This window comes from Athene cunicularia (assembly GCF_003259725.1).
Source record: "Athene cunicularia isolate RWA chromosome 2 unlocalized genomic scaffold, athCun1 chr2_part1, whole genome shotgun sequence".
NCBI lineage: Eukaryota > Metazoa > Chordata > Aves > Strigiformes > Strigidae > Athene > Athene cunicularia.
In genome coordinates, this window is record NW_020799095.1 from 819,337 (window position 1) to 842,501 (window position 23,165).

General features: G+C 41.7%; 1 protein-coding gene across 1 annotated transcript in view; it reads right to left on the bottom strand.

Moving 5' to 3' along the window:
* OBSCN (obscurin, cytoskeletal calmodulin and titin-interacting RhoGEF) overlaps nucleotides 1-23,165 on the bottom strand; it is a 184,822-nt gene that overhangs the window by 53,422 nt on the left and 108,235 nt on the right. Inside the window, exons 66-86 of the mRNA XM_026842630.1 lie at nucleotides 21,493-21,765; nucleotides 18,967-20,322; nucleotides 18,110-18,388; nucleotides 17,674-17,752; nucleotides 17,195-17,313; nucleotides 16,198-16,395; nucleotides 15,738-15,770; nucleotides 15,540-15,638; nucleotides 14,865-15,083; nucleotides 14,431-14,455; nucleotides 12,729-12,757; nucleotides 12,294-12,422; nucleotides 11,300-11,439; nucleotides 10,393-10,593; nucleotides 9,980-10,062; nucleotides 9,084-9,257; nucleotides 6,858-7,017; nucleotides 5,225-5,341; nucleotides 3,797-3,961; nucleotides 2,638-2,796; nucleotides 893-1,070 (exon numbers count right to left, since the gene is read on the bottom strand). Of these exons, the coding sequence (XP_026698431.1) occupies nucleotides 893-1,070; nucleotides 2,638-2,796; nucleotides 3,797-3,961; nucleotides 5,225-5,341; nucleotides 6,858-7,017; nucleotides 9,084-9,257; nucleotides 9,980-10,062; nucleotides 10,393-10,593; nucleotides 11,300-11,439; nucleotides 12,294-12,422; nucleotides 12,729-12,757; nucleotides 14,431-14,455; nucleotides 14,865-15,083; nucleotides 15,540-15,638; nucleotides 15,738-15,770; nucleotides 16,198-16,395; nucleotides 17,195-17,313; nucleotides 17,674-17,752; nucleotides 18,110-18,388; nucleotides 18,967-20,322; nucleotides 21,493-21,765 (4,215 nt within the window). The remainder of the gene's footprint in view (nucleotides 1-892; nucleotides 1,071-2,637; nucleotides 2,797-3,796; nucleotides 3,962-5,224; nucleotides 5,342-6,857; nucleotides 7,018-9,083; nucleotides 9,258-9,979; nucleotides 10,063-10,392; nucleotides 10,594-11,299; nucleotides 11,440-12,293; nucleotides 12,423-12,728; nucleotides 12,758-14,430; nucleotides 14,456-14,864; nucleotides 15,084-15,539; nucleotides 15,639-15,737; nucleotides 15,771-16,197; nucleotides 16,396-17,194; nucleotides 17,314-17,673; nucleotides 17,753-18,109; nucleotides 18,389-18,966; nucleotides 20,323-21,492; nucleotides 21,766-23,165) is intronic.

Sequence of the window (23,165 nt, forward strand, 5' to 3'; positions counted from 1 at the left end):
AGCCAGAAGCCTGGAGTGGAGGGTTTGGTACCCAACAAAGTCACAGGAGGGCTTTATGCTGGTATCAGTGGGACTCTGGGTCAGGTCCTGAGATTACTTTTCCCACTGGAGTATAATGCTCTTCACGCAGTGGACCAGAGTCTTTGCCATCAAATTCTGTGGTCATCTACCCTTCTGCAATCCCTGCCAGGTCAAATGCACCTCTAGTGCCAACTCTGCAATTTGTGTTTTAGAAGTTTCAATATCATGTTTCTCTTCTCTGGTGATGCATATTTTCTGGGCTATTTGGCTGGAAAAGAGCATCCTCTGCTTACTGACAAAAATGTATGAATGTGACGACTGGGAACTGAGCAATCACTTGAGTCTTTGATTCTGATCTTCCACCAAAGACAGCCCACGTCAGTTGAAAGGACCAGGGACAGCCAGCTCTTTTCAGCTCATCAGCCTGTGTTTTCCACACTTGGGTTACAGACATTGAAGAGTAATTAGAAAGGTACTCATCTGCTCTGCTATTGCCTAAAAACCTCTACAGTCCTGTAGGACCTCTGTCATGTAAATTTAATTACTTCAGTGATATACAGTCTTGGCTCCCTTGATGGTAAATAGAGAAAGTCAAACGTCATTGTCCCATCCTGATAAAGGTGCCTTCCCCAGCTCAGGTGGAGGACCTGCCACTGTTATAATCATTCCAGTTAAATCTTACTGTGTGCTGTTAAATTGCATGAGTTGTTATTTGCCACAGTCTGTGATGTGATGAAAGGAAAACCTCTAAAGCTAGTTCAGATTAAGAGGTGTCATTACCCTAGACAGCTTCTCTCCCTCTTTTGTTAATCTCTTCCCTGAATCAGGGAGACCACCCAAGAGAAAACAAGGAGGTTTGGGCCATACTCACTCCAGACAGGCTCGCTGATCCGCTGCTGTATGCCACAGATCTCCTTCACCCAGGAGTTCTTGATAATCACTGTCCGTGCCTGAAGGAGGTACTTGCGGACCAAGTCTTCCCGTTCATGCCAGATCTCAAATGCCCGGTCATCTCCTTCCACAAGGTCATTCACATCTATGTTGTTCAGCTGTGTGACAGAAGGAGGACAAGAAAGTCAACACACATCCTGTGTTCTTAGGACTGAATTTCAGTCAGAACCTTTCCTACAACTGCAATCCAAGTGTTGAGGACAGTTCAGAACTAGACCTAGCCTGTGTGAACCGCAACCATATTCAATCAAGGTTTGAAATGGAAACAACTATCAGCAAGTCTTCTGCTATCACCGTGTACACTCCTCAGTGGACATGAGCTATGTGATTCCCATTAAAGCTATGTTACACTGAATCATCTAGGTTGGAAAGGGCCCTGGAGATCATCTAGTCCAGCTGTTCTCCTAGCACAGTTCCCACCTACAGCATATCCTTAAGCTCTAAAGCGACCCTGCTCTTGAACACCTCCAGGGATGGGGACTCCACCACCTCCCTGGGCAGCCCATTCCAAGGCCCAACAACCCCTTCTGGAAAGAAATGCTTCCTAATATCTAGTGCGAACTTTCCCTGGTGCAACTTGAGGCCATTCCCTCTTGTCCTGTTGCTTTCTACTAGGCTAAAGAGGCTCAAACCCAGCTCTCTGCAGCTTCCTTTCAGGTAGTATTAGATGCAAAAGGGATAATTTACACCACTTTAAAAGATTTTTTTCAGACTGCAGGGGCAATGCAGTGTAGTTTTGGCTGAACAGCAATAAGGGTCAGTTTGCAATCCATCCCCTGGTATACCTGATTTATCACCTTTCAGGAGAATAACATCCAGAATTAAAGGATATTGCAGGATGGGACGCACCAACCCTACAGTGCAGCGCTGTTGGGCCCAGGAACAGCACAATTAGGGACTATGTGCTCTCCGAGCAAAGCATCCTTTTTGTTTGGTTGGGTTTTTTTCTTGAAAGGTAAAATCTGTCTGTCAATGACAATAAGGACAGAGAGAAAGACTTTCAAAGGCCCTGACTGGGCTTGGTCAAGAACTCCATGGGTTTTTTGTTTGGTTTTTTTTGTTTGTTTGTTTGGGGTTTTTTTGTTTTGTTTTGTTTTTTTTTTACTGGAGTTGAACATCTACTGCCTTGGGAAAACTTATTCTGCCTTTGTTTGAAGTTTTAACCTGAGTCCTGAATGGCTGAAGTCAAATCCTCTCAATTTTTCATTTCTAAACAGGAATTGGTGTCAGGAAAGGACATAACCAGCAAAGAAAACCACAGGGAATGTAAGATATGACTAAACCAGCATTTGCTCCAGTTTAATATCAACTCTGCAGACTGCCAAACCCAAAGATCTACAAATGCTAGCAAACACTATAGGCAGCAAAATATCATTTACTTAGGCAGTTAACCCAGTGAGCTAACAGAGATGAGTGAACTCTTGTACAGGTAATCTCATTGCTGCACCGTAAAAATCCACCCCCACTTCTAATGGTTTCTGAAAGGTTTAACAGCGAGATCTTGGGATAGACATAGATTCTGCTTGTGCCTCAGAGACTTGCAGAAACAAAGGAATAGCTCAAAAGGATTAGTGAAATGTCCCATTTAGATGACCAGAAGCTGGATATAAACATTAAGTTCTCGATGACAGCAAAATGCTCGACATGAGACTACAACAATCAGACCTTCATGATGTTCTTGAAGATGTAACTGTAGGTGTCTGTCTTTGTGTCTCGCTTTGGTTTGCAGATCACAATATAATTTTTGAAGAGGAAGACATGTCTTTTGTGTCCTTTCCACGCCATTCTAGCTCCTGGAGCTCCTTCCCACACAATGAAGTGGCCCTGATAAGAGGAAGAAGGAAGAGCACAGAGTGATAACTCCGCAATAATCACCACGATGATGTCTCACCGTCATTTTTCAGCAAACAGATAAATGTTTACTGTTACATGGTCATTTTGTGTGTGTCTCTGGTTTATTACGGCACAGCAGATTGTTTCTAATGCTAAAGGCAATCCATCAGACTGACAGTGCTAACAGGAGTGCACGCAGTAGTTGTCATTCTTTTGACCTTCAAATGGTATTCTTTGTGCCAAAAACACACAGAGCCATGGTAAGTCTACAAAGAAACAGGAATTTGAGTAAGGGTGTTGAAAGTCCTGGACTACTGTCCAAACAGCTGGGTCACCTTTCCTCTCTGCTCCTAAAACACTCATCTGTTTCATGAAAGAGACCTGGAGAAGCACACAGGTCTTTTGAAGACCTCTTATCTTCACAGCTGTGGGAGAATATCCATAAAGTGATCTAAAGTTTTCACATGGAGCATGTGCAATGTATACTACATCACCTTGTACTGACGTCCTAACAAACTAGGCTCTTCAAAAGGATTATGTCAATTGAAAACAGGTAGATTGGAAAGGCCCAGTAAGCTTCTAACACTAGAGGAATCAACAGGAAAACCCACGGATGTCAGTAATTTCAGGAGCTGGCCCATGTAGCTTGCAATACTAAGAGAGGAGGAGGAAAAACTAAAATGCTTTAAAATCAGGTGGGAGCCCAGATCAATTCTGTTCCTGTTTGATGAGTGGGTTGGAAAAGCAAATAACTACATTATGTGTGAATTGCTCCAAACTTAATCAAGTTTAATCAAACTTAATCGACTTAATCTGGTGCTTTGGATTTATTCAAGCCAGGAGACCCATCTCTCTGAACAGTAAGAAAGGTAATAAGCAAATGCTTACTTTCAGGTTTGATTTCTAAAAGAGCTTCTTGTAGGACCTAAGGGTACTTAGGAACTATTGAAGGCATGCATTACGCTAACACTGACTGAGAAATTCCAGTCACCTGTCGGATGGGTTCACCAAGGCTTTCCAAGGTCCCCGGATAATTCTCAATGAGTGAGACATGGAGGTTGTTTTCTGCTCTCTGGGTGAGTGCAGACACAATGGCATAAGCCTGCTCCAGCAAAGTGCAGTTTTGGCTATTTCTTGCTTTGTTTCGGATTAATTCCTGTAGATGAATAAAGAAAATGTTACTGGACAGCCAGATTAAGAAAACACATTTCCTTGATAACCAAAGAGTTTCTCAATATCTATTCCAGCTCTTTCATCAGAGCAACTTTTATCCCATTCTTCTACCATGTGCTGTTTAGCTACTAAAGTGTCCTCTTTCCTACCCATTCTGCAGCCTCACTGACTAGCCAGCCTGGCTTTTCCTTACAGCAATTGATATTAAGCAAAGAAAAAGTTGAAGCAAATACCAGATACGCTTCAGTGATTGAAAACCAAAAAACCCCAAAGCAATCCTAAATGTATCCACCGCATTTCTCTTGTGCTTACCCTGACGATACCATGAGGCAAGCAATTCATGTGGCAGTGCTAAACTAAGAGTTACCATTAGATTAAAAACAAAAGAGGATGGAAAAAACGTGAAATGGCTGCTATCCTTTTCTTCAACGTTTGTTCCTGTTCCTCTCTTCTAGTGGTGAAGACATGCTCACTTGCTCTTCCAAGAGACCCTTTAAAATGTTGGTGTTTGTGTGCAGGCAGGTGTTCAAAATTAGAAACTTTATTTGAACCTTCTTCAAACTATTCAGACTGTTAATTCTGTAATGCTAGAATACAGAAATTTGGCAGTCGTCTTTCTGACTATCATAGTGCTGTTTCTCATGAAAAGTACCATTAAAAAAATGCTACTCTGAAACTTTCATTTGTGGTCCGGGTTAGAACCTGAGACAGTAAGACAGATGAAAGCTTGACATGTGAACCGTTTCAGGATGGCAGAATGGGGCAAAGCTTTTATGAAAACAAAAATTTAATCTTATTTATAATGTCAGTATGAAACACAATAAGAGAAACTGGTAAGTTAATATCTTATACATAGGAGATAGCTTATTTTTATAACATGCCTGTTGCTGAGTGTGAAGCAAATTCATACTTGTCTTGGAAATACACATACACGTACTCATATATATATATGTATATAACCATATACTTTTTAATATGCATATATTTAAAGATCATTCAGATAAAGCTTGATGAACTTTATGAGGTTGGAGACTATGAACCTCTACCTGGATTTATATTTACACAATTATTTAGAGAGCACCATCACTAGTGATGATTACTGTCTTTCTTACTCAAGCAGCTTTCAATTGTAGTTGCATCAGAAGAAAGCGAAGAAACGTGAAATTAAAATAGTCTTTTTCTACACAAGTTGCACAAAGCAGAACATAAACCTATCCAATATAAGTGTATAACAAAAGCTCTTCACCTTGATTATAGACTGATACTGCTGGATCCTCTTTATGGGTTTTTCCAGGTAGTGCTGCAGTGGTGGGATAAGTGGCTGTGAAGGATCTTCATTAGTTAAAATTTCATCTGTGTATCTCTGAAAAAATACATAGAAGAATGATGAAAGGTTGTTATAAACAAGAACAGAAAAGATTACACATAACATATTTTGGCAGTCTTCTTTCTGTCTATCATAGTGCTATTTCCCATTAAAAGTACCATTAAAAAAATGCTACTTTCATTTGTGGTCTGGGTTAGAACCTGAGACAGCAGGACAGATGAAAACTTGAAATGTGAAAGTTTTCAGGATGGGTAGAACGGGGCGAAGCTTTTAAGAAAACAAAAATTTAATCTTATTTATAATGTCAGTATAAAACACAATGAGAGAAACTGGTAAGTTAATCTTGTACATTGAAAATTGCTCTTATGGAAAAAATGCTCATATAATGCTGGTTCATAGACCTACCTCAGCCAAAATTGAATAGGTCTATCAGACCTTACTTCCCGATATTTTGGACTTCTGTAGCCCTCACCCATTCTTTACTGGCTAGCTTTTATTTTGGACTGCAAGGTGTCTGAAATGCTGACTTTGTCTGCTTTTCCAGTGCAAGAACGATGCTGGGGAAATGTGATTCAAATCTTGCAGAAGCAGATGGTGTGAAAAGAAAGATCAGCACTTTTTGGAGGTGGGAGGACAGGAGTAAGTAAACCCACTGCCAGCAACTGGTGCCAGGCCTTGATCAAGAGTGGTCCCGGTGTTTGCAGTGCCATCAACTAGAGTAAGTGAGGGTCTCGGCACCGGCTCCTGGGGTGGGAAGTCATGGGCCATGGGGTCCCTGTGCTAGGACATCAGCCACCAAGCTGGATGTTTATTCTCTCCACTGACCTGGTGCACATGGGTGCAACTCTGTGCAATTCATCAGCAAAATTCCAGCTGGACTAGCTGCAAGTAGGAGACCCAAGATCCAGTCATAGACATTAGGGAGGCTGAGAGCTTGTGCTCATAATTTGAGGGATCGGTGAATGTGGGGTGAGAGTGAACACGTGCATTTGTTCTCCAGTGAGCATCAAGCTGGACAAGCTGGTGAGTAGGAGGCTTGTGGAGAGGGTGAACACTCAGTATACGGGTATGGATATCGAACGGACAGATGGGCCATGCTGCTACTCAAGGGATCCACGAACATGCATGTGCTCATGGATCTGGAGTGTTGTGTGTGTGTTTGCACTATTGAACTTCAATCCTGAGCAGCTGAAGAGGACAAACAGGATTTTCCTACCTGTACTACTATTTTATATGAGTTCACTTGGTCTTATAATGTGGTGGCCCTTAAAACATCCCTTAATTACAATTGCATAATGGCAACCACATTCATAACTGCATAACTTTTATAATATTCATATATGCATAGGCATATGTAAATACGTTCCCCTTATTGATTGTACCAACCAGGAAGAGCTAGACAGTGAATACAAAATTATTATATTTAGCAATGATTTCCCACAAAAATATTTAATAATCCTTTTCAAGATCACATTTGTGATTAATAAATACATTTCTTGATGCAATGAGCTATAGGATGCGTGTTCAGCAGGTACTCTGGCTACTGGTTTACCTTGTAGAAATCCTGGACAGCTTTGCTAACAACAATCGACTCGGCCTGTACTCTCCCCACCAGGTACTGGATGTACTTATTAAACTCTGCCTCATGCTTGATAAAGCACATGGCCACGTCATCATCAGTGTCACATTTCTGCACGCCTCTGAGGAAGACACTGTGGAGACAAGGAAAAAAGGACATCTGAGGAGAAGGTGATGGAATGAGGCTAGAACACCGCCCCAGCAGCCAGACCTTTAAATCAGGTAATTTCTGATTAATGCATGTTAAATGAAATGACTAGAGGAAATTAGGGATGTTGCCACGTTAGCACTGAACTTCTCAATGCTGGCCCTTTTAGCTTGACTGTATGAAATGCCCTGCAAAGAAGGTAGGGATTATTTTTAAGGGTTTATCTCAGGTTGGGAAGTTAACCCCTCCCCAGATCTTTATGCCTCAGTTTAAGGATCAGTGAGCTATCCATGAGTGAAGACAGAGATCTTTACTCTGTTTCACAAAGGCGGTTGAGCCAGGTTCACATGCACAAAGATGACATACATCAGCTCTAGCAGTTGAAGCTACTTTGGGGCAAAAACAAAAGGAGGGGGAGAAAGAGAGAGAGAGGGAGGAAAGAGAGGGGAAATCTATTCTCATGGCCCAGTGAACTGCTGGGGTTTCAACCCCAAGCCCCAAATTAAGGCTGACATCTGGGTGGTTCCCACAGTCCTTCCCAAAGGGGGGTGAGTTTCCCTTCAGGCTTCCCTCCAGGGTGGTGCCGGCCTGGCAGGGAGAGCCATGGGGTAAAGGAGCCCCGGGTGTCTGCATTCAGTGAACAAAGGTCAGGTGTCCCACTGAGGGATAACAGCTGGGACCCCTTACAGGAGGGGCAGTGTCTGTCTGTGAGGGGGATGCCCTGTGCAGAGTTCCCTGTTGGGGAAGGGCCTCCCGCCTCCCTGGGACTGGGCTCCAGTCAGCTCTGGCTTTTGTGAACGTGGGCAGTGTAGAGATTCAGTGTGTGGCTTCCTTGGTCTTATGTGTTTGGTTTAACTCAGTTGTCTCCTGTCCCTTCTATGGGAGACTGCATTTCACCATTTATTCCACCTGTTGTTGGTCGTGTGGTGTCTTTGTTGGGGTCAGTGGCATTGATGTCAATTATGTAGAATCTGACTTGTTTGTACCCCCAGCGCTCACCCATGTACTGACCCTTTTGTATCAAATACAATTTGGTGATTGGTTCATCTTTATGCTGGCTGTGTCCTTTATGCTAGGCCTGATAATTGGCAAAACAGCCAGCAAAAGTGCCAGATGTCCCACATAAGCATCCTCACCATTGCAGAGGTTGTGCTTCCCATAATGATTTCCCTAGAATAACTATATATTTTTCCCTGCAACCTGCTCAAACTCCTTATTGGTTGCTCCTGCTTACAGTGCTGCTAGCCCTGATCGGAACACGTGATGATCAGGGAAGATTCTGCATGCTCACTGGTTGTTGAACTTTGTGCGTGCATGTTATTGATGTCCCCCCTAAAATAAACCAGAAGTTAGGACCAGAGGGTAGGAAAACAGGGAAGAAAGGGTGATTCTCATGCTGTTAGGAGGGACTTCCCTTGGGAACAATCACTTGCCATGTGAGCAAGGGTATCAAGGTGCAAAAGGAGGCCTCTTAGCAATGGAAAGCCTAAGGTACATAAGACATTGGTGCAAAGTCTCCTCTCCTTGGCAAGTAAAAGTATTTCAGCCTGGTCCCTGGAAATTCACTTGAACACGTGAACAGCATATCTGCAGTAAATCCTTTCTTGGAGTAGGCAGCGACAGCCTGCCACAGCTGGATGTGTTTTGGATGCATGGATGCATGGATGCTGGCATCAGTTTTAGGGGAATGTGTGTCTCTATGAAGACACCACTGAAGTGTCTGTAAGACCATGCTTTTAAAAATATTTTTACAATATTTTACAGTATTTTTACAATAATTCACTGCTTCTTAGTCAAATTTGCTTAAAAGGATAAGAAATAAGCTGGATATATGAAGTCTTGAAGCTCTGAAGGGTATTATGAGAGCCCCAACCCTGTGCTCTGACTTCAGCTATGCCACCATCATCTATCATCCAAAAAGGACCATCAGTTGCCTTGCACCCCAGCACTGTCAGTGCTCCACATCCTTCACAGTAACGATAGCTACTGTGGCTCTGACACCAGGTATGAGCCACACTCTGGTCTCAAGTGAAGGCACATGGGAATGCCCACCTGGAGTGGAAGCGAGCAATGTCATCAATGTTTCTGAAGATGGTGGATTTCTGACTGGTAACAGCTCCGGGGACACTGGGACAGGTCTCAGTGTACTTAAGATGATGGGTCTGGAGGAACTGTAGATCTTGAATGTAATCCTCTTCCGAGATCAACAGTTCTTGAATAAGAATGCTGGAAGGAAAATGAATAGGCAAAAGCAAAGCACAGAAAAGTCATCACAATTATCCTTGACATGCTGAGAGGCTTCTCGCCTCTGAAATAGAGATACTTGATCGGAGAAGCAGACTTTCTGCAGTGTGCTGACTAGATCCCATCTGGCCTTAGAAGGAACTTAGGTCAGGAACTGCTCATGACACTTAGAGGCACCTGCTGTTAAGGCAGACAAAACAAAAGCATGTAGACAGTAGCAACTTCAATGACACTTTATGCAATCCAGAAAGCAAATACCTCTGTGACAGCACACTCACTAGTGTGCTACACTACAAGGGAGAAACACAGGGTTGTAGCCATTTTTCTGAGAGTGCTTTACCTCCCTCTTTAGACATCATCCTCAGATACAGAGCACCCAAAAGTACAGAAGCACTGAAGTTCAGCAGTTTTGTGATATCTGAGATCTTCCAGAATTACATCATGTAAACCTTTCTTTTCAAGTCACCTAATATGATTTTAGGTTGCCTGGAATTTTCCTAGGCTGAAATCAACGGCAAAAATTAATCAAAGATTAAAAAAATACAAGTCTGACAGAGTTTGCTTGGTTTTGGGAAAGGGGAAGTGGCAAGACTCAGAAGAATAGTAACAGTGACTCTGACAAGAGGCACCTAGATGCCAACATTGATGTTAGTTCACAAGGCAGGAAAACTCAAAGGTACAAATACCAAATGACACAAGCCCACCTCAGCTTCCTTTTATATTCATCTTCAGAAACAAATTCTCCAGGGAACTCAGGAGCTTCTGTTGTCCCCCATTCTGGTGACAACTAAAATACAAAAAAAATCCCCGTTTTTCTTTTAAGTTAACAGTGCTTTTACCAGTACACACTGAGGAATATCCCTGATGTGTCGTGTTTCAATTATTCCTAAACCAGTGTGAAATTTCTTTTTTGCTGGAGGACGATTAGGTCTTTCAAACCCAGGCACACCTGCACACATACAGAAATGTTGTCTTATCCGAACATGAAAAGGCTCAATGATGTTACAGAACTCTTCAACAACCTCCTCATCCGTCACTCTTTGCAAAAGGGGTGGCTCTAAACTGCAACTGAAGCAAGTAATTTTACACAAAAAATAAACACAGCATGATTAGTCACCTTTAATTTCTTGTCCAGATAAGCTGGGGATACCCAACCTTGTCGAGAGGGGCTAGACTTTGTGGGCTTGGTCCTGACCAGCCACTTCAGAGGATGAGCTGAATCAAGGACTTCCACATATTGACCTTCTTTCAAAGTGATGGTCTCCCTGTCAGGAGCAGCAGGCACGTAGTCAGCTGTGACCATGTAGACGTCAAAGATCTACAGGCATGAAATGACAGTTATTTTGTGCTCTGAAAATAGAATATAATAACACCAGCAGAACATAAGCGTGTTTAATGTTTTATTCTCCAGCCCTTGTAAGGGAAAGAGAATCACTCTTTGCTTTTGCAATTAGAAGACTAAGTCTCTAGGATGCTCAGGCCATATTTTCAGAACTACCTGAGGTGTTTTGGATTTACAGCATGAAACACTGATTTTTGTCTCCCAAGGCAAAACAAACAGTGGTCCTGAAAATGTAAAAATAGGTTAACATTTTCAAAGGTGGAGTTGGTGGGGTTGGGTTTTTTTGGAAGTATTTGAAATGAACATCTAAAAAAATTTCTAATTTTCACAAAGTTATCATTTTTCTTATGAAGAAATTAACAAAATTCTTCTGACCAACTCTATCTAAGGCCACAGAAAATTAAGCTCTGGCTTTCTGAAGCTCAGACATGAAAGAAAAAGGTGCCAAATAATCGTTATGTTTTGACCATGTTGACCTGAGCAACTTGTTCAAGATCACACAGTGAGCATCAGAATTTGAGTCTCCGTGCTCTGTATCACAGACCCAATATTTAAACACTAAATAGACCTACCAAAGTAAAGTATATCCCTAAAGGGGATGGAGATCCTTAAAGCAGACAAGACTAATCATTCTAAGTAAAGTTTTCCCCTTGTGTCAAACTTGTCCATAAAGATATCATACCTCTCCTCTGGAATCCCCATCTTCAGATTCAGAGGAGGACTCCTGAGCAATGGATGAAGGTCTGGATCGTCCATGGCGAGGGGATGCAGAGGGAGTTTTTGATTCATCATCACTTTCTGCACCTGGCACTCGAAGTTTAGCTAAAAAGCAGAGCAACAACAAAGTGTAAAATAAAGATCTCCAATTCGGATGTGAACCAAATGTGGAATAATTTTCAATTTCATAAAAACAAATATTCCCTATGAAGAGTATATGTAGTATTTAGAGTGATCTTCTACTGATATTTAGGATTAAATATATAATCAGGACATTTTAATGCATGAGGTTGCATGCCTGTTGCATGTATTGCCACTGCACTGCAAGAATACTTGTAGAAGAGCCTCTATTTTTGCTTCAAGATAAAATTTTACTACAAGATAATGGGTATATGATACCCAAACCAGGATTTTTCATTTAATTCAACAAATCATTAGGTTACTGTACAGCTGTGCACACAGTTTTCAGCCTCAACTTGATTTTAAAATCCCACTGTAAGCTAAAACTTGAAGATGTGAGAAGTCTTCAAAACAGGATTGCTTTCAGACTTGGGAGTTTGGAATATCTGAGGAACATGAAATACCTAAGATGTTCAAAATACACTTCGATTTTTACAACTTGCCCTCCTCTCTAAAGCTTACAGTTATTCCTACTTATTTAAAAAAAAAACCACTATATGCATTAAATGGACACCAGCTATCTCAAAGCTCTAGACTGTAGTTCAGAACTGTACACTGAGTAGTTCAGAACTGTAGGTCAAAACTGTACACAAAGACATGCAGTTTGGATGGACGTTTACTAAAAAAAGTCTGAAGCATTTACAAATGTTCATATGCTTATGTAGGATGACTGACTCAAAACCTGCTTCATAAATCTCGCAGATATTTAAAGTCCAGATGACACCCAAAAAAAAAGATTGCATGTTTTCTACGCTAATTGTGTTTGCCAGGTTCCTTACCCTGACTTATTTTGGCAGATACCATTTCTGAGATATGGGATGTGAGTTTCTGCAGGAACTCTTCTGAGCCAACATCAGCTAATGAAATAGGGCTTTTGGGTACACCTTCTCTACCAGCTTCAAGGTCTCCTGGAAAAAACAGAATTCCCCATTAAGGAGGCAGTGGCACTGGAAAGTCATCTTTTTTTTTTGAGAAACAAAAGCTTTTGTGGAAGGAAGGTCTAATTTTCTTCACGTCCCCTGTTTTAAAAACTGTGCTTTCTCATATTTAATCCAAATAATTCATCCTTGAACTGAGACCAGTCCTGAAAAGTTCCAACGTTTCAAACTGTTCAAGGAAACAGGACAAAAATAGGTGGTAATCATGAAATACATAGACAATCCCAACTGTAGATGTGAAAGGTAGGAGTAGGAGAGAGAAATAGCTTCTCTTACCTTCTCTTGTTTCAGAGGGATGAATAGCTCTGAAAAAGAAAGAGTAAAGCAGAATTAAAAGTTAAAATAAAATGTGCAATGAGGAGAGCGAAATGAGAAACACCCTGTCCTTCTCACACCTTGTACATGAAGCCTGGGAACATCTAGATTAGGACTCTGTTTTGGACCACAGCTGCTGGCAGACAATACTCACCAGGGACAATATGAGAAATGAGAACGGGGGCATCTGGCTCATATGGGCACAGAAGAACTTGAGTGTCTTAGTTTAAGTCAAATCCCTTATTCCTGACTTTTATTTCAAATTGTTGCTTAAGACGACCTGGCCTCCCAGGAAGTGGGTTGCAGAACAGAGTAGCCTCCATCTCTCTGGTTGCTACTGGGACTTTATTCCTACTGACCCTGAAATAAAACTATTAGAGTTGGAGACATTATGTCAAGTGAGATCTGTAGCCTCAGTCAGTTCTCAGTGAAATACTGCTTAACAATTTTCAGTGGTTTCATCAGGACACCAAGGACTGGAGAGTATGCAGATGCCTGTGGTCCTGCTAAGAGAGATCCTCCCATCACATCCGGATGTTTGGGTGTTGCAGAAGCAAGCTGACTACTGGCTTTGCAGTGGTTTTGAGGTCCTAAGATACCCTTGCTACACCATCAGCTTTTACCAGCATCAAATTCATTCATGCCGGCAGGAAAGAGGCAATAGACTCTACTGTTAATGCTGAGTGAAAATGGCTTCAGAGATGTGAAGAACTACCAGCATTTGCTTGGCATCTGATGAGGAGTGTTTGTGCTGCTCCCCAGGACTACAGTTCTGTCAAGACACTAATATCCTGAAGTCAACATTTTTGCTATTTCCTATGCTTTTTGGGGGTAGGATATAAATTTTCATTGCATGAGCTGATCTGCTCTAATTCTCTGTTAGTACATAAGCAGCGGGAGGAAACTCACTCCACTATATGACAAACCATACATCACTAAACATGCCTAAAAGAGCCTGGGCACATCCTGGGAAGATGTTGCAGTGGAATAGGTGACTTCACACGGCGGCTTTCTTCACACTTCAGAGGAAGACTGGTCAAGCCTTTTAGGCTGGACATATTCTAGAAGCTAATGTGCATTCAAGTGAATAACACTTTTTAGACTGTATCTGCCTAGTATCCAAGCCCAGAAAGGTGATTTGAAGAGGTTATTTTATTCTTCAGGTACATTTGTAAACAAGAAGTTTGTGAGTGGACCCTTTATATCTACTTCTTTTCCTGTGAAGCATCAGTGTTGGTCAGATCTTGACCCTGTGATTCTTTTTGGCATCCTGCTTAGAAGATGAACAAGTAGCAAGAGTTTTGTATGACCTTTTTTTTTTTTTTTTTTTTTTTTTTAACAAGAGGGAACAGTTTTAAACTGCAACAGGGGAGGGTCAGACTGGACATTAGGAAAAAATTTTTCACAGAAAGAGTGGTCAGACAGTGGAATGGGCTGCCCAGGGAAGTGGTGGAGTCACCATCCCTGGATGTGTTAAAGGGTCATTTAGATGAGATGCTGGGGGATGTGGGGTAGGGAAGAACTTTGTAGAGTCGGGCTGAGGGTTGGACTCAATGATCTTTTCCAACCTGAATGATTCTTGGATTCTGTGATAACAGAAAAATTGAGTCCTTCACAGTGCTGCTCCTACTCCTAGCCTATATTTTCTTGTCCCCCATCTTACTGAAGGAACTGTGCCAGGAGAGGCCCTAGAAAGTTCAACAAAATTGGAAGAAAATAACTCTAGCTGCCTCAAGACAATTCTACAATGTAAAGCATCTTAACAGAGTGAAGCACTCAAAATAATTTTTCAAATTATGTCTTTTGTAGTTACTTTACACAGCCTTTCTTCCTTTCTTTTTCCTTTGTACTGAATTTGGTTGTTTCTTAGACAACATGTTGCTGATACAAGATAGGGTCAGAAATATAAAACATTATAAAAGTAAAGACTGTAATCATTTGTAAGGCAAGAAAAGTCATGGCTAATCTTGGGAAAATGAATTTTTTTTCAGTTGTGATTTGATAATATTTTTTTTAATCAGTCATGCTTGTTTTTTCTCTTAGGCACTGCATAAAATGCAACATAGAGAATGTGTTTGTAGTGTAACGAAGATTTACCATCTGCAACTTCCAGGGTGGCGGTGCAGATAGACTGGCCAGCCTTGTTGGTAGCAATGCATGTATAAGCTCCACTGTGCTTCTTTTTAACATCCAGCAGGATTAGACTGTGATGCATATTTGAACTGGCAAGTTTATACCCATGAGTATCTGGCTTGATCCAGATGATATCTTCCTGAGACTCTTCTTTCAGCCAAGTAATAGTTGGTGGTGGATGTCCTAAAGGAAAACCAATACAATGAGCTTTAATTTTCCTAATGGTGTTCCTTCTTTACAATTATAAGATATGTGGATAATAAATGATATTTTGATCTGTTTCCCGATGCTTTTCCAGTAATAACAGGAATAATATATAATAAAGGAACCTAAATATTTCTACAGCACACTTATAAGGACATTAAACCTTTTTGTAAAACCAGACCTGTTAATCAACACATCTTCATACGACCAATAAGTGTTGTTATCCCTGTTTTTACATACAGGAAAATGAACAGGAAGATGAATAAGATGCTTTTCTGTAAAACATGAAGTCTCTTACAAAGTTGGGAGTAGAGTCCCAGACTTCAGATTCAGGAGATGAGGTTGCAGTGACTTGGGCCAGAGAGAGTCTGGAATGTGCCATGAAGTTATACAATTTAAGTGTTATGCCGAGAGACAAGGTATCTGTCCACTTACCTTCAACTTTTACAGATAATGTGATGCTTGCACCTTTTTTCACCTTTTTATTAGTAAATCTTTCTAGGAACCTTGGTGGTATCAGCTGCTCATGGGAATCTGAAAACGACATTGAAACATGGTGACACCTTCTGTGTGAGTTTAGACTACTGAAAAACTCCTAGAAGTTCTGTTATCACCTGCTGTGGCTTCTCTCACCTGTTTCTGATGGCTCTTCTTTCTCATCAGGATCTGTAACACAAGGAGAACAAAATGACAAATACAAATGCCTTTCTATCCATGAGCTGAAAAAAAAAAAAAAAAAAAAAAAAGTGGCTCTGGGGGATTACTCCATGCAGGAGATATTACACAGAAATGTTAGTGTAATATATAAGAGGTCCTCCGTTTTAATAAAATGAATCATTAATGAGGCTGGGCAGGAATACAATGTATATTTATGAGACAACAGTCAGACACTAGAGAAGTGTCATGTCTCATCTTCAGGACACACAGTAAATTCATAGGTGAACCAAGTTTAAAGCATGTCATCTTTTATCTACAGTCTTTCCCACCTCATTTTGCTTACCTTGGTAGGCTTTCTCAAGAAAAATAACTATATAAAATGGAAAGAGCCACTGGAATAGAGAAAAGCAGGTGCCAAAAATAGTCTAATACCTACCTTTGACTACTAGCCTGGCTGACGAATATGCAGAACCAGCAGAGTTGATGACAAATACTGAGTACTGGCCAGCATCTGCTTTAGTGACATTGCGGATTTCCAAGGCGTGGAATTCCTGTTTATCAGTCTTCAGGATGCGATCCAAGGCCTTTAATGGCTGCCCATTTTTGAACCAATAGAGACGAGGCTGTGGGTACCCTGCGAGAAGCAGTTTACAGACATGGAGAATGGAATGCATTGACAATATCGATTTGGGAGCATCTCTAAACAGGCAGATCCTGCTGAGCAGGAGTCAGGGAATCCTTAGCTCTGCCTAGGGATGGTGTTTCAAAGATTTACCCCATTACGAATGTCTGTGAATTCATGAAATTCTATTTATCTGTTAAAGTTCCTTCTTGTCTCTTCAGTTTCTTGCACTGCCCATATTGGCTGCATGTGCAAACGCCTTCCAGGTTAGAAAGGTAACGCTTAGGTCTGATTTGCAATGTACACAAAGAAAAAAGTTGAAGCCAACACAGTTATTTTTATAGGCAGCAACTGGAGAAAACAGGAGAATCCCTGTGTCTCCCTACCACAGACCAGGAGGACATTTTTGCAGTTTTTGGGTCACAGCAGCACTCCCCTCATAGAGTAAAGCAAGTCCAGGACTGGTTAATTTGTTAAACAGAATAAAGGACACCCTTGCTATCTTTTTTTATTCCCCATTGGTCCTCCATAACTAATGTGCTCAGAGAACTACAGTACTCAGTTTTCAGAATTGTATGCCTGCAATTATGCCCTGGAGACATGGACACAGGACGAGACACTTAATCTGTCTGAGTCTGTTACAGTCAGATTCCATCAGTCAGAACAGAGTGTTCTAGCTGTTTTGTGAAAATGTGGTGCAAGATATACAGATTGGGGTCACAGGTGTGGAAGAGCACATCGGAAAACCTTGTCCAGCAATTCAACCTGAGAGCAAACCTGGAACAACTAACAGTGCTGGGGCTACCCTCACCTTTCACCTTCAGGTGAAACTTAGCCAGTGATGCTCCAGGTGCCACATGAATGTCATGGAGCTCATCAAAGATCTGGGGCAACTGTTCCTCCTCAGTGGTAGATTCCTCCTGTTCTCGGCTAAGAAGCAAATAGAAATAGAGAGAAGAAAGTCAGCAAACTAGAAAAGAGTTAGGCATCAGAATCACCTACTTTAGATTAATTCAGTCTATGGGTTTTGTCATCATGACGACAGATTCAGCACCATATGCCATTAAAAGTAGTGGACTGATACCATGAAGACATATCTAGGCTAGTCTGGAGGCAGCCGGAGCAAGTCTGTGCATGATATATGTCCAGCTGTTGCAGTTATTGCATCTCAGCTGGTCTGGCTGTTCCTTTATGACATTCAACTGGCTCTGCTAGAAATAGCAAAACCAAGCTTGACATACTGATCTTATTAAGTCAGAAGTTAGAAAGAGGTAGAGTTCAATATTTTACCTTGAAATATATTCTTTGGCACTGTAGTAAGAAGATGTCTCTGTTGCATCTGCTGCTGTCTCATAGTCAGTGCTGGTCACTGTTAAATGGAAAAGGAAGTGTTTTCTATAACCTGAGCTTTGAAACTATTTTTCTTACTATAATTATAGTTTCCCTACTAATTTGAGCAGCTGGCAGGTAGATTCCTACTACAGCGGGATCCCACATGTCCCTGGATTACGGAAACACCTCTGTTTAGATAAAGAGCTTTGCTCTGAGCCTTGCTTTGGAGTTGGCAAAACCCAACTGAACCCAAGAGGTTTGCACACAAAACATTTTGTGGGCAATGCATACAGGTTTTTTTAATGTACATGGTGTTTTTCTTGGGAAAAAAAAATTATCCACCTCTCAGCAGGATCCCTTCTCTTGTTTTTTCTACAGTGACTTTGAGACTTACAGTCTACTCGAAGCTCAGCCTTGGTTGAAGCAACGCCCATGTTGTTTTCAGCAAGGCAACGGTAAACACCCATGTCAGTGGGGACGACAGCTGTGATGATCAGCTGATGGCACCCTTCTTGGTCCTCATTGATCATGTAATGATCATTTTCTTCAATAGCTTTCCCGTCCTTGAACCAGCGAACTGTGGGGAGTGGTTTGCCAACGACAATGCAGTCAAAGCTGACTGGATATCCATCTTGTACCTCTTGGTTCTGGAGCTCAGTCATAAACATGGGAGCTAAATTTAGGAGAGAAGAAAGGAAAAACTTGTGTTAAAAGATGTATTTTAAGAGCACTGCTGCCCAGCACCTGAAGGCTTCTGGTTTCTACATTTTTTAATTTCAGAGTGATATCTTTTCTCTGTGACAACAGAAAAGAAGAAACGCCCTGACAAACACTATGAAGATATTCCATAACACCATAAGCATTGCAATACCACAGCTGCAAACTATACATTGCCTCTGTTCCTCTCCTTGCTTTGTCTTTTCTCAGGCAGGACCATTCTGAAAACAGTTTCATTTATTTAAGTATAATAATCATAGCATTTATGGCCATATTATTGTAGTAGGAGACATTTCTATTGTGAAAAGGAGTTTTATAGGTAAGTCAATACTTTGAAAAAAAACCCCTCATCTCCCTCAAAATGGAAAAGAATAAAAAATTAATCAGTTTTTCCAAAAGTGCAAAGTTTCCAGAATAATATCTACACTGAATGAAAAACAAAGGCTTTCTGGGAGTTATTTTTGAGTGAAAAAATAATATTCTGACCTACTGCAGCTGTCTTTTCCAAAGAACAAAGAGGTTTGCTTCACCTACCTGTATCGGAAGTCAGCAAAGGTGGTGGAGGTCTCACTACTGGTGGTGCAAACTTCCCATGGGTGGGTGGTGTTGCTTTCCCAATACGCAATTCAATTTTTTTAGGGGCTTGTTCCAAAATGTCAATCTCCACGGGAATTCCCAGAGCACCAAACATCTCTCTGAATCGAGTGGCAGCAGTTTTTGCCTCAGACAAGATTTCAAACTTGATGTAGATGTACTGGTCATCCTCACGATATGTCTGATGGTCGACCACCTCTATGTCCCCTTCATCGGCACTGACAAAGAGTTCTTCCTCCACATCAGATATCTCTGTTGAGATCTTGGCCTTAAAGAGTCTATGAAGTCTCCTTCCTGCTTTGCGGAAAGCTTCATCCAGGTCACTGCCAGACGAGCTCTCTGTCTCACTGTCAGTGCTTTGTTTAACCTGCTTCTCCTTACAAAGAACTTGAGGTTCCTGAGTGCCAACAACCACCTCAGCACTGTGTGAAACCTTGCCAAATTTATTGGATGCCTCACAGGTGTATTTACCTGCATCTTTGTTGTCCAGGCCAGTGATAATCAAAGAGCAGGTCCCATCGCTGTAATTGTCTATGTGATAGTAGCGACCATCTGAAAGCTCTTCCCCATCCTTCAGCCAACGGACTTTCATGTCAGTTTTGCTGTGGGCCACACACTCGAGGTGGAGAGTGCTTCCAGGCTCACCAGAGAAATCTTTGAAGGTCTCAGTAAACACTGGGCACTCTTGTTGCTTTATCTCTTTCCTGACTTTGTAGCCTTTGAAAGCAGCCTGGATCTTCACGGCCGCCTTGTTCATGGAAGGGTCATCTAAATCTGTTATTTCTGGTTCAGCTGGTTTAGCAGCTGTGGCAGCCACAACAGTCTCCACACTGGATTTCTCCCACTGTTTCCATAATTTGCCTGTGAAGGTGGACTGAGCCTTGCTAGTGACACTGACACTTGTCTTCCCAGCTTTCTTGAGGTAGTTCACCAGTGAAGGAGTCCCAGCTCTAGACTCATCATCTGAGCTTGTGAAAGAGAAATCTGCTTCTCCTGTCCTAGCCAGCTCATCACATGTGGAGTATTCCTCTGAGTAATAGTGAGACATCTCCGCTTCCTCCTTCCTCAACTTCTGAAGCTTCTCATCCTCTTCAGGCACCTCACTGATGGAATCCAAGGTGGGCTCCCGACTCATTCGGCGTTTCTTGGCCAGGGCTTCCCACAGGAGGTGAAGGTCTCCCTCCTGAGCAGCCTCAGGGGGCAAGCTGGGCTGGACATGGCCATCCACCAACTCTTCTGGTTGGCTTGCAGGGGGTTCTTCCCTGGAAATCTCTTTTAGCATTGTCACTGTGGGAACTGAAGGGAATTAAATTGATAAGGTGTTAAAAGTCTGTGCATATGCTCTGAGAAAGCACATGGAAACGTTATTCTAAAGCCAAGGCAAAAGAGTATCTGGCATTTAAGCATTCTGTTGAGAACAAAACATTAAATTAATACAACTGGATATGGTCCTGGGCAACTTGTTCTAGATGACCCTGCTTTGAGCAGGGGAGCAGACTGTGCTATCTCCAGGAGTACTTTCCAACCTCAACTATGCTGAGTTTCTATGCATGTGCATAAAACTTGGCCAAACAACTTTTTCTTTTTTTTTCTTCCTTGCACATTTGAACCCAATAAATTAATTTCTGCCATTTTTGAATATTGCAGTCAATTAACATCTTGTTAAGACTGTCAGTGGAGCCTGGAATGCTATTCCAGACTCACCCTATTTTACAGGTAGACAGGGCTTCACTGCCTTGAACAGATCTCCACTGGTTGTAACAGGAGCTGAGTGTCCCATCTCACACGGAGCTATCTGCCTGTAGATACTTTGGTTTAGCTGTGTTAAGACTGAATGTTGTGTCACCCTTTGGGACACACTGACTTGCCTCTGCATAGTGCCCAGTGACATCTGAGATGCTGCAGGCTGTCTGGGACATCCACCTATGGCTCTCAGATACAACACAGGAACTATGAGTGCTCTGGGTTCCTCTGGAGAAGGAGATGGAGGCCAGGGGTGATATCCTGAAGTGCCTCAATGGCACTAGATACCTGTGTGTGGGCCACCAAATCCCACCGTAGGGGCACAATTCAGCTTCCTAAGCACTATGACCCAAAGCCATTTGGGATGTCTAGGACAGGGTTCTGGTGGATGCCATGTACAACATATAAAAGAGCCCTCACTTTCTGAAGTGGCAACTGAAAGCTGGGCAGGATACCCTAAACCATCTCAAGAGGCAGCAGAAATCCACGTAGATACACCTGTATCACACCTTAAATATCTGACTCGGGAAAATCTTATCTGAGCAGCCCAAAGCTCTTAGGAATGCCGAAACATACTGGGCAACAACAAACAGGAAAATAACAGTAATTTGTGGATTGTTATCACAGCTTGTAAAGGAAAATTAATTCCAGTCCAAGCTGTGGAGATGCCCCTGGATGTCCATAAACAGAACTGATTTAACACCATGGGAATGCACTCTGTACCTTCAAGATGCAAGCTGGCAACAGATTTGACTTCTGGAGAAACCATGCAGGTATATGTGTCCTGATCTTCAGGTTTAAATGAATGAATAATAAGTATCTGTTTTTTTCCATCAGAGAGGATCTTGTATCTCCCTCCAGCTTGTATTTGGTCTTTTCCTTTGAACCATGTCACTCTTTTTTCAGTTTCACTTGATAATTTGCACTCCAAGCGAGCCACCTCCCCTTCCGAGACTGATCCTCCCACCAGAGGATGGGTGATTGTAACTGAGGGCTCTGTAATTACAAAAAAGTGAATTAACACCAAGAACATAGCAGAATCTGGTTTTAAGGCACTGAAATCATTCTATAAAATATTCAAGCATTCCATCCTTAATTTATAGATTCTTTAGCTGTTGTAGACAGTCAAAGGAAAAAAACCCAACTTGGCAGCATCCAAAGTTTGCATTTCCAGAGATAATAACAAAATAACTTAACAAGCTTTCCCAGCAGTTATATCAGCTACATTTAAATATATACATGCAAAAGTGATTGCATTTTTTACATTCCTGTGCTTATTTACCCATCACCAGTATTCAAGCAATCCTACAGATTCTATAAGATCTTAAAGTTTAGAAGCATGGCAGTTCTGAAGTGAGACAAGAAAGAAACAATAAAAATAATTTCAAAGAGATTATTAAAAGTGGCATTCATCCCAGTCTTGAAAGTGAAAAAAAAAAAAAAAAAAAAAAAAAAAAAAAAAAAAAAGCTTGTTTAAGAAGAGTAAAAATTCTCAGCATAAAGAATTTAAAAATAAAAATTCTTTGTGTCTTCTTTACTTTGGAAGGAGGTCTGCCAATGGCACGTTGTTTGTACGACAGCAACACTCAAAATGAAGTCAAGACAAATGCATTAAACACGGAGATGTTGACGGGAATGAAAATCACACATCTGCCTTCCCAAAAGCAGCACACTCCTGAGCGTGATATGCTCCTCTGCAGACTTCACTGGGGTGAGGGGACCACTGCCCAAAATACCTTGGGTTTATTGCAGACAAAGTCAGCATATGCAGTTATCAGAGTCCAGCACTGACAGTTGATGTGTTTCAAAAACACCATTGAGTGTCTGAGCCTTAAGGAAAAAAGGATTTTTAATTATTATTCTCACTCTGAGGAATTTGTTGGGCACTTGGTTATCACAGAAAGAGTTGCAAAAAAAAGAAGATTGAGGGAGTGGCTCTCTATCCCACTGTAGCTTCCAAAGTTTCACCAACAGGCAGCAAAGGAACTGTGTCCTCCAGCATTTCTTTGTGGGGATTATTGAAAAAGATAAACAAATAATGTAACAAAAGAGAAAGATGGGTGAAGAAGACAACGTTGCCCACCCACTGCATTGGTACCAGAGTCTTGGTTACCCCAAATGCATTCCAACATGCCCATTTTGACTCATTCCACCTTAACTCCACCAGAAAAGAAACTCATGGTGACCAGACAACACACGGATGCAGTGCAGGCTGCCAGACAGCTTGATGCAGTTTGTAGAATACAAGTGTTGACTACCAACAACACATCAGGTTTTGTTCACGGCAGCCCAGGACAGTTTTTCCAAGCTCTTTCTCCTGTATTGTGTTGGCAGCAAAGCACTGGGAGACATTGCAGAGTGAACTCTTCCAGGAGATGCCTGGAACAGGTGAAGCA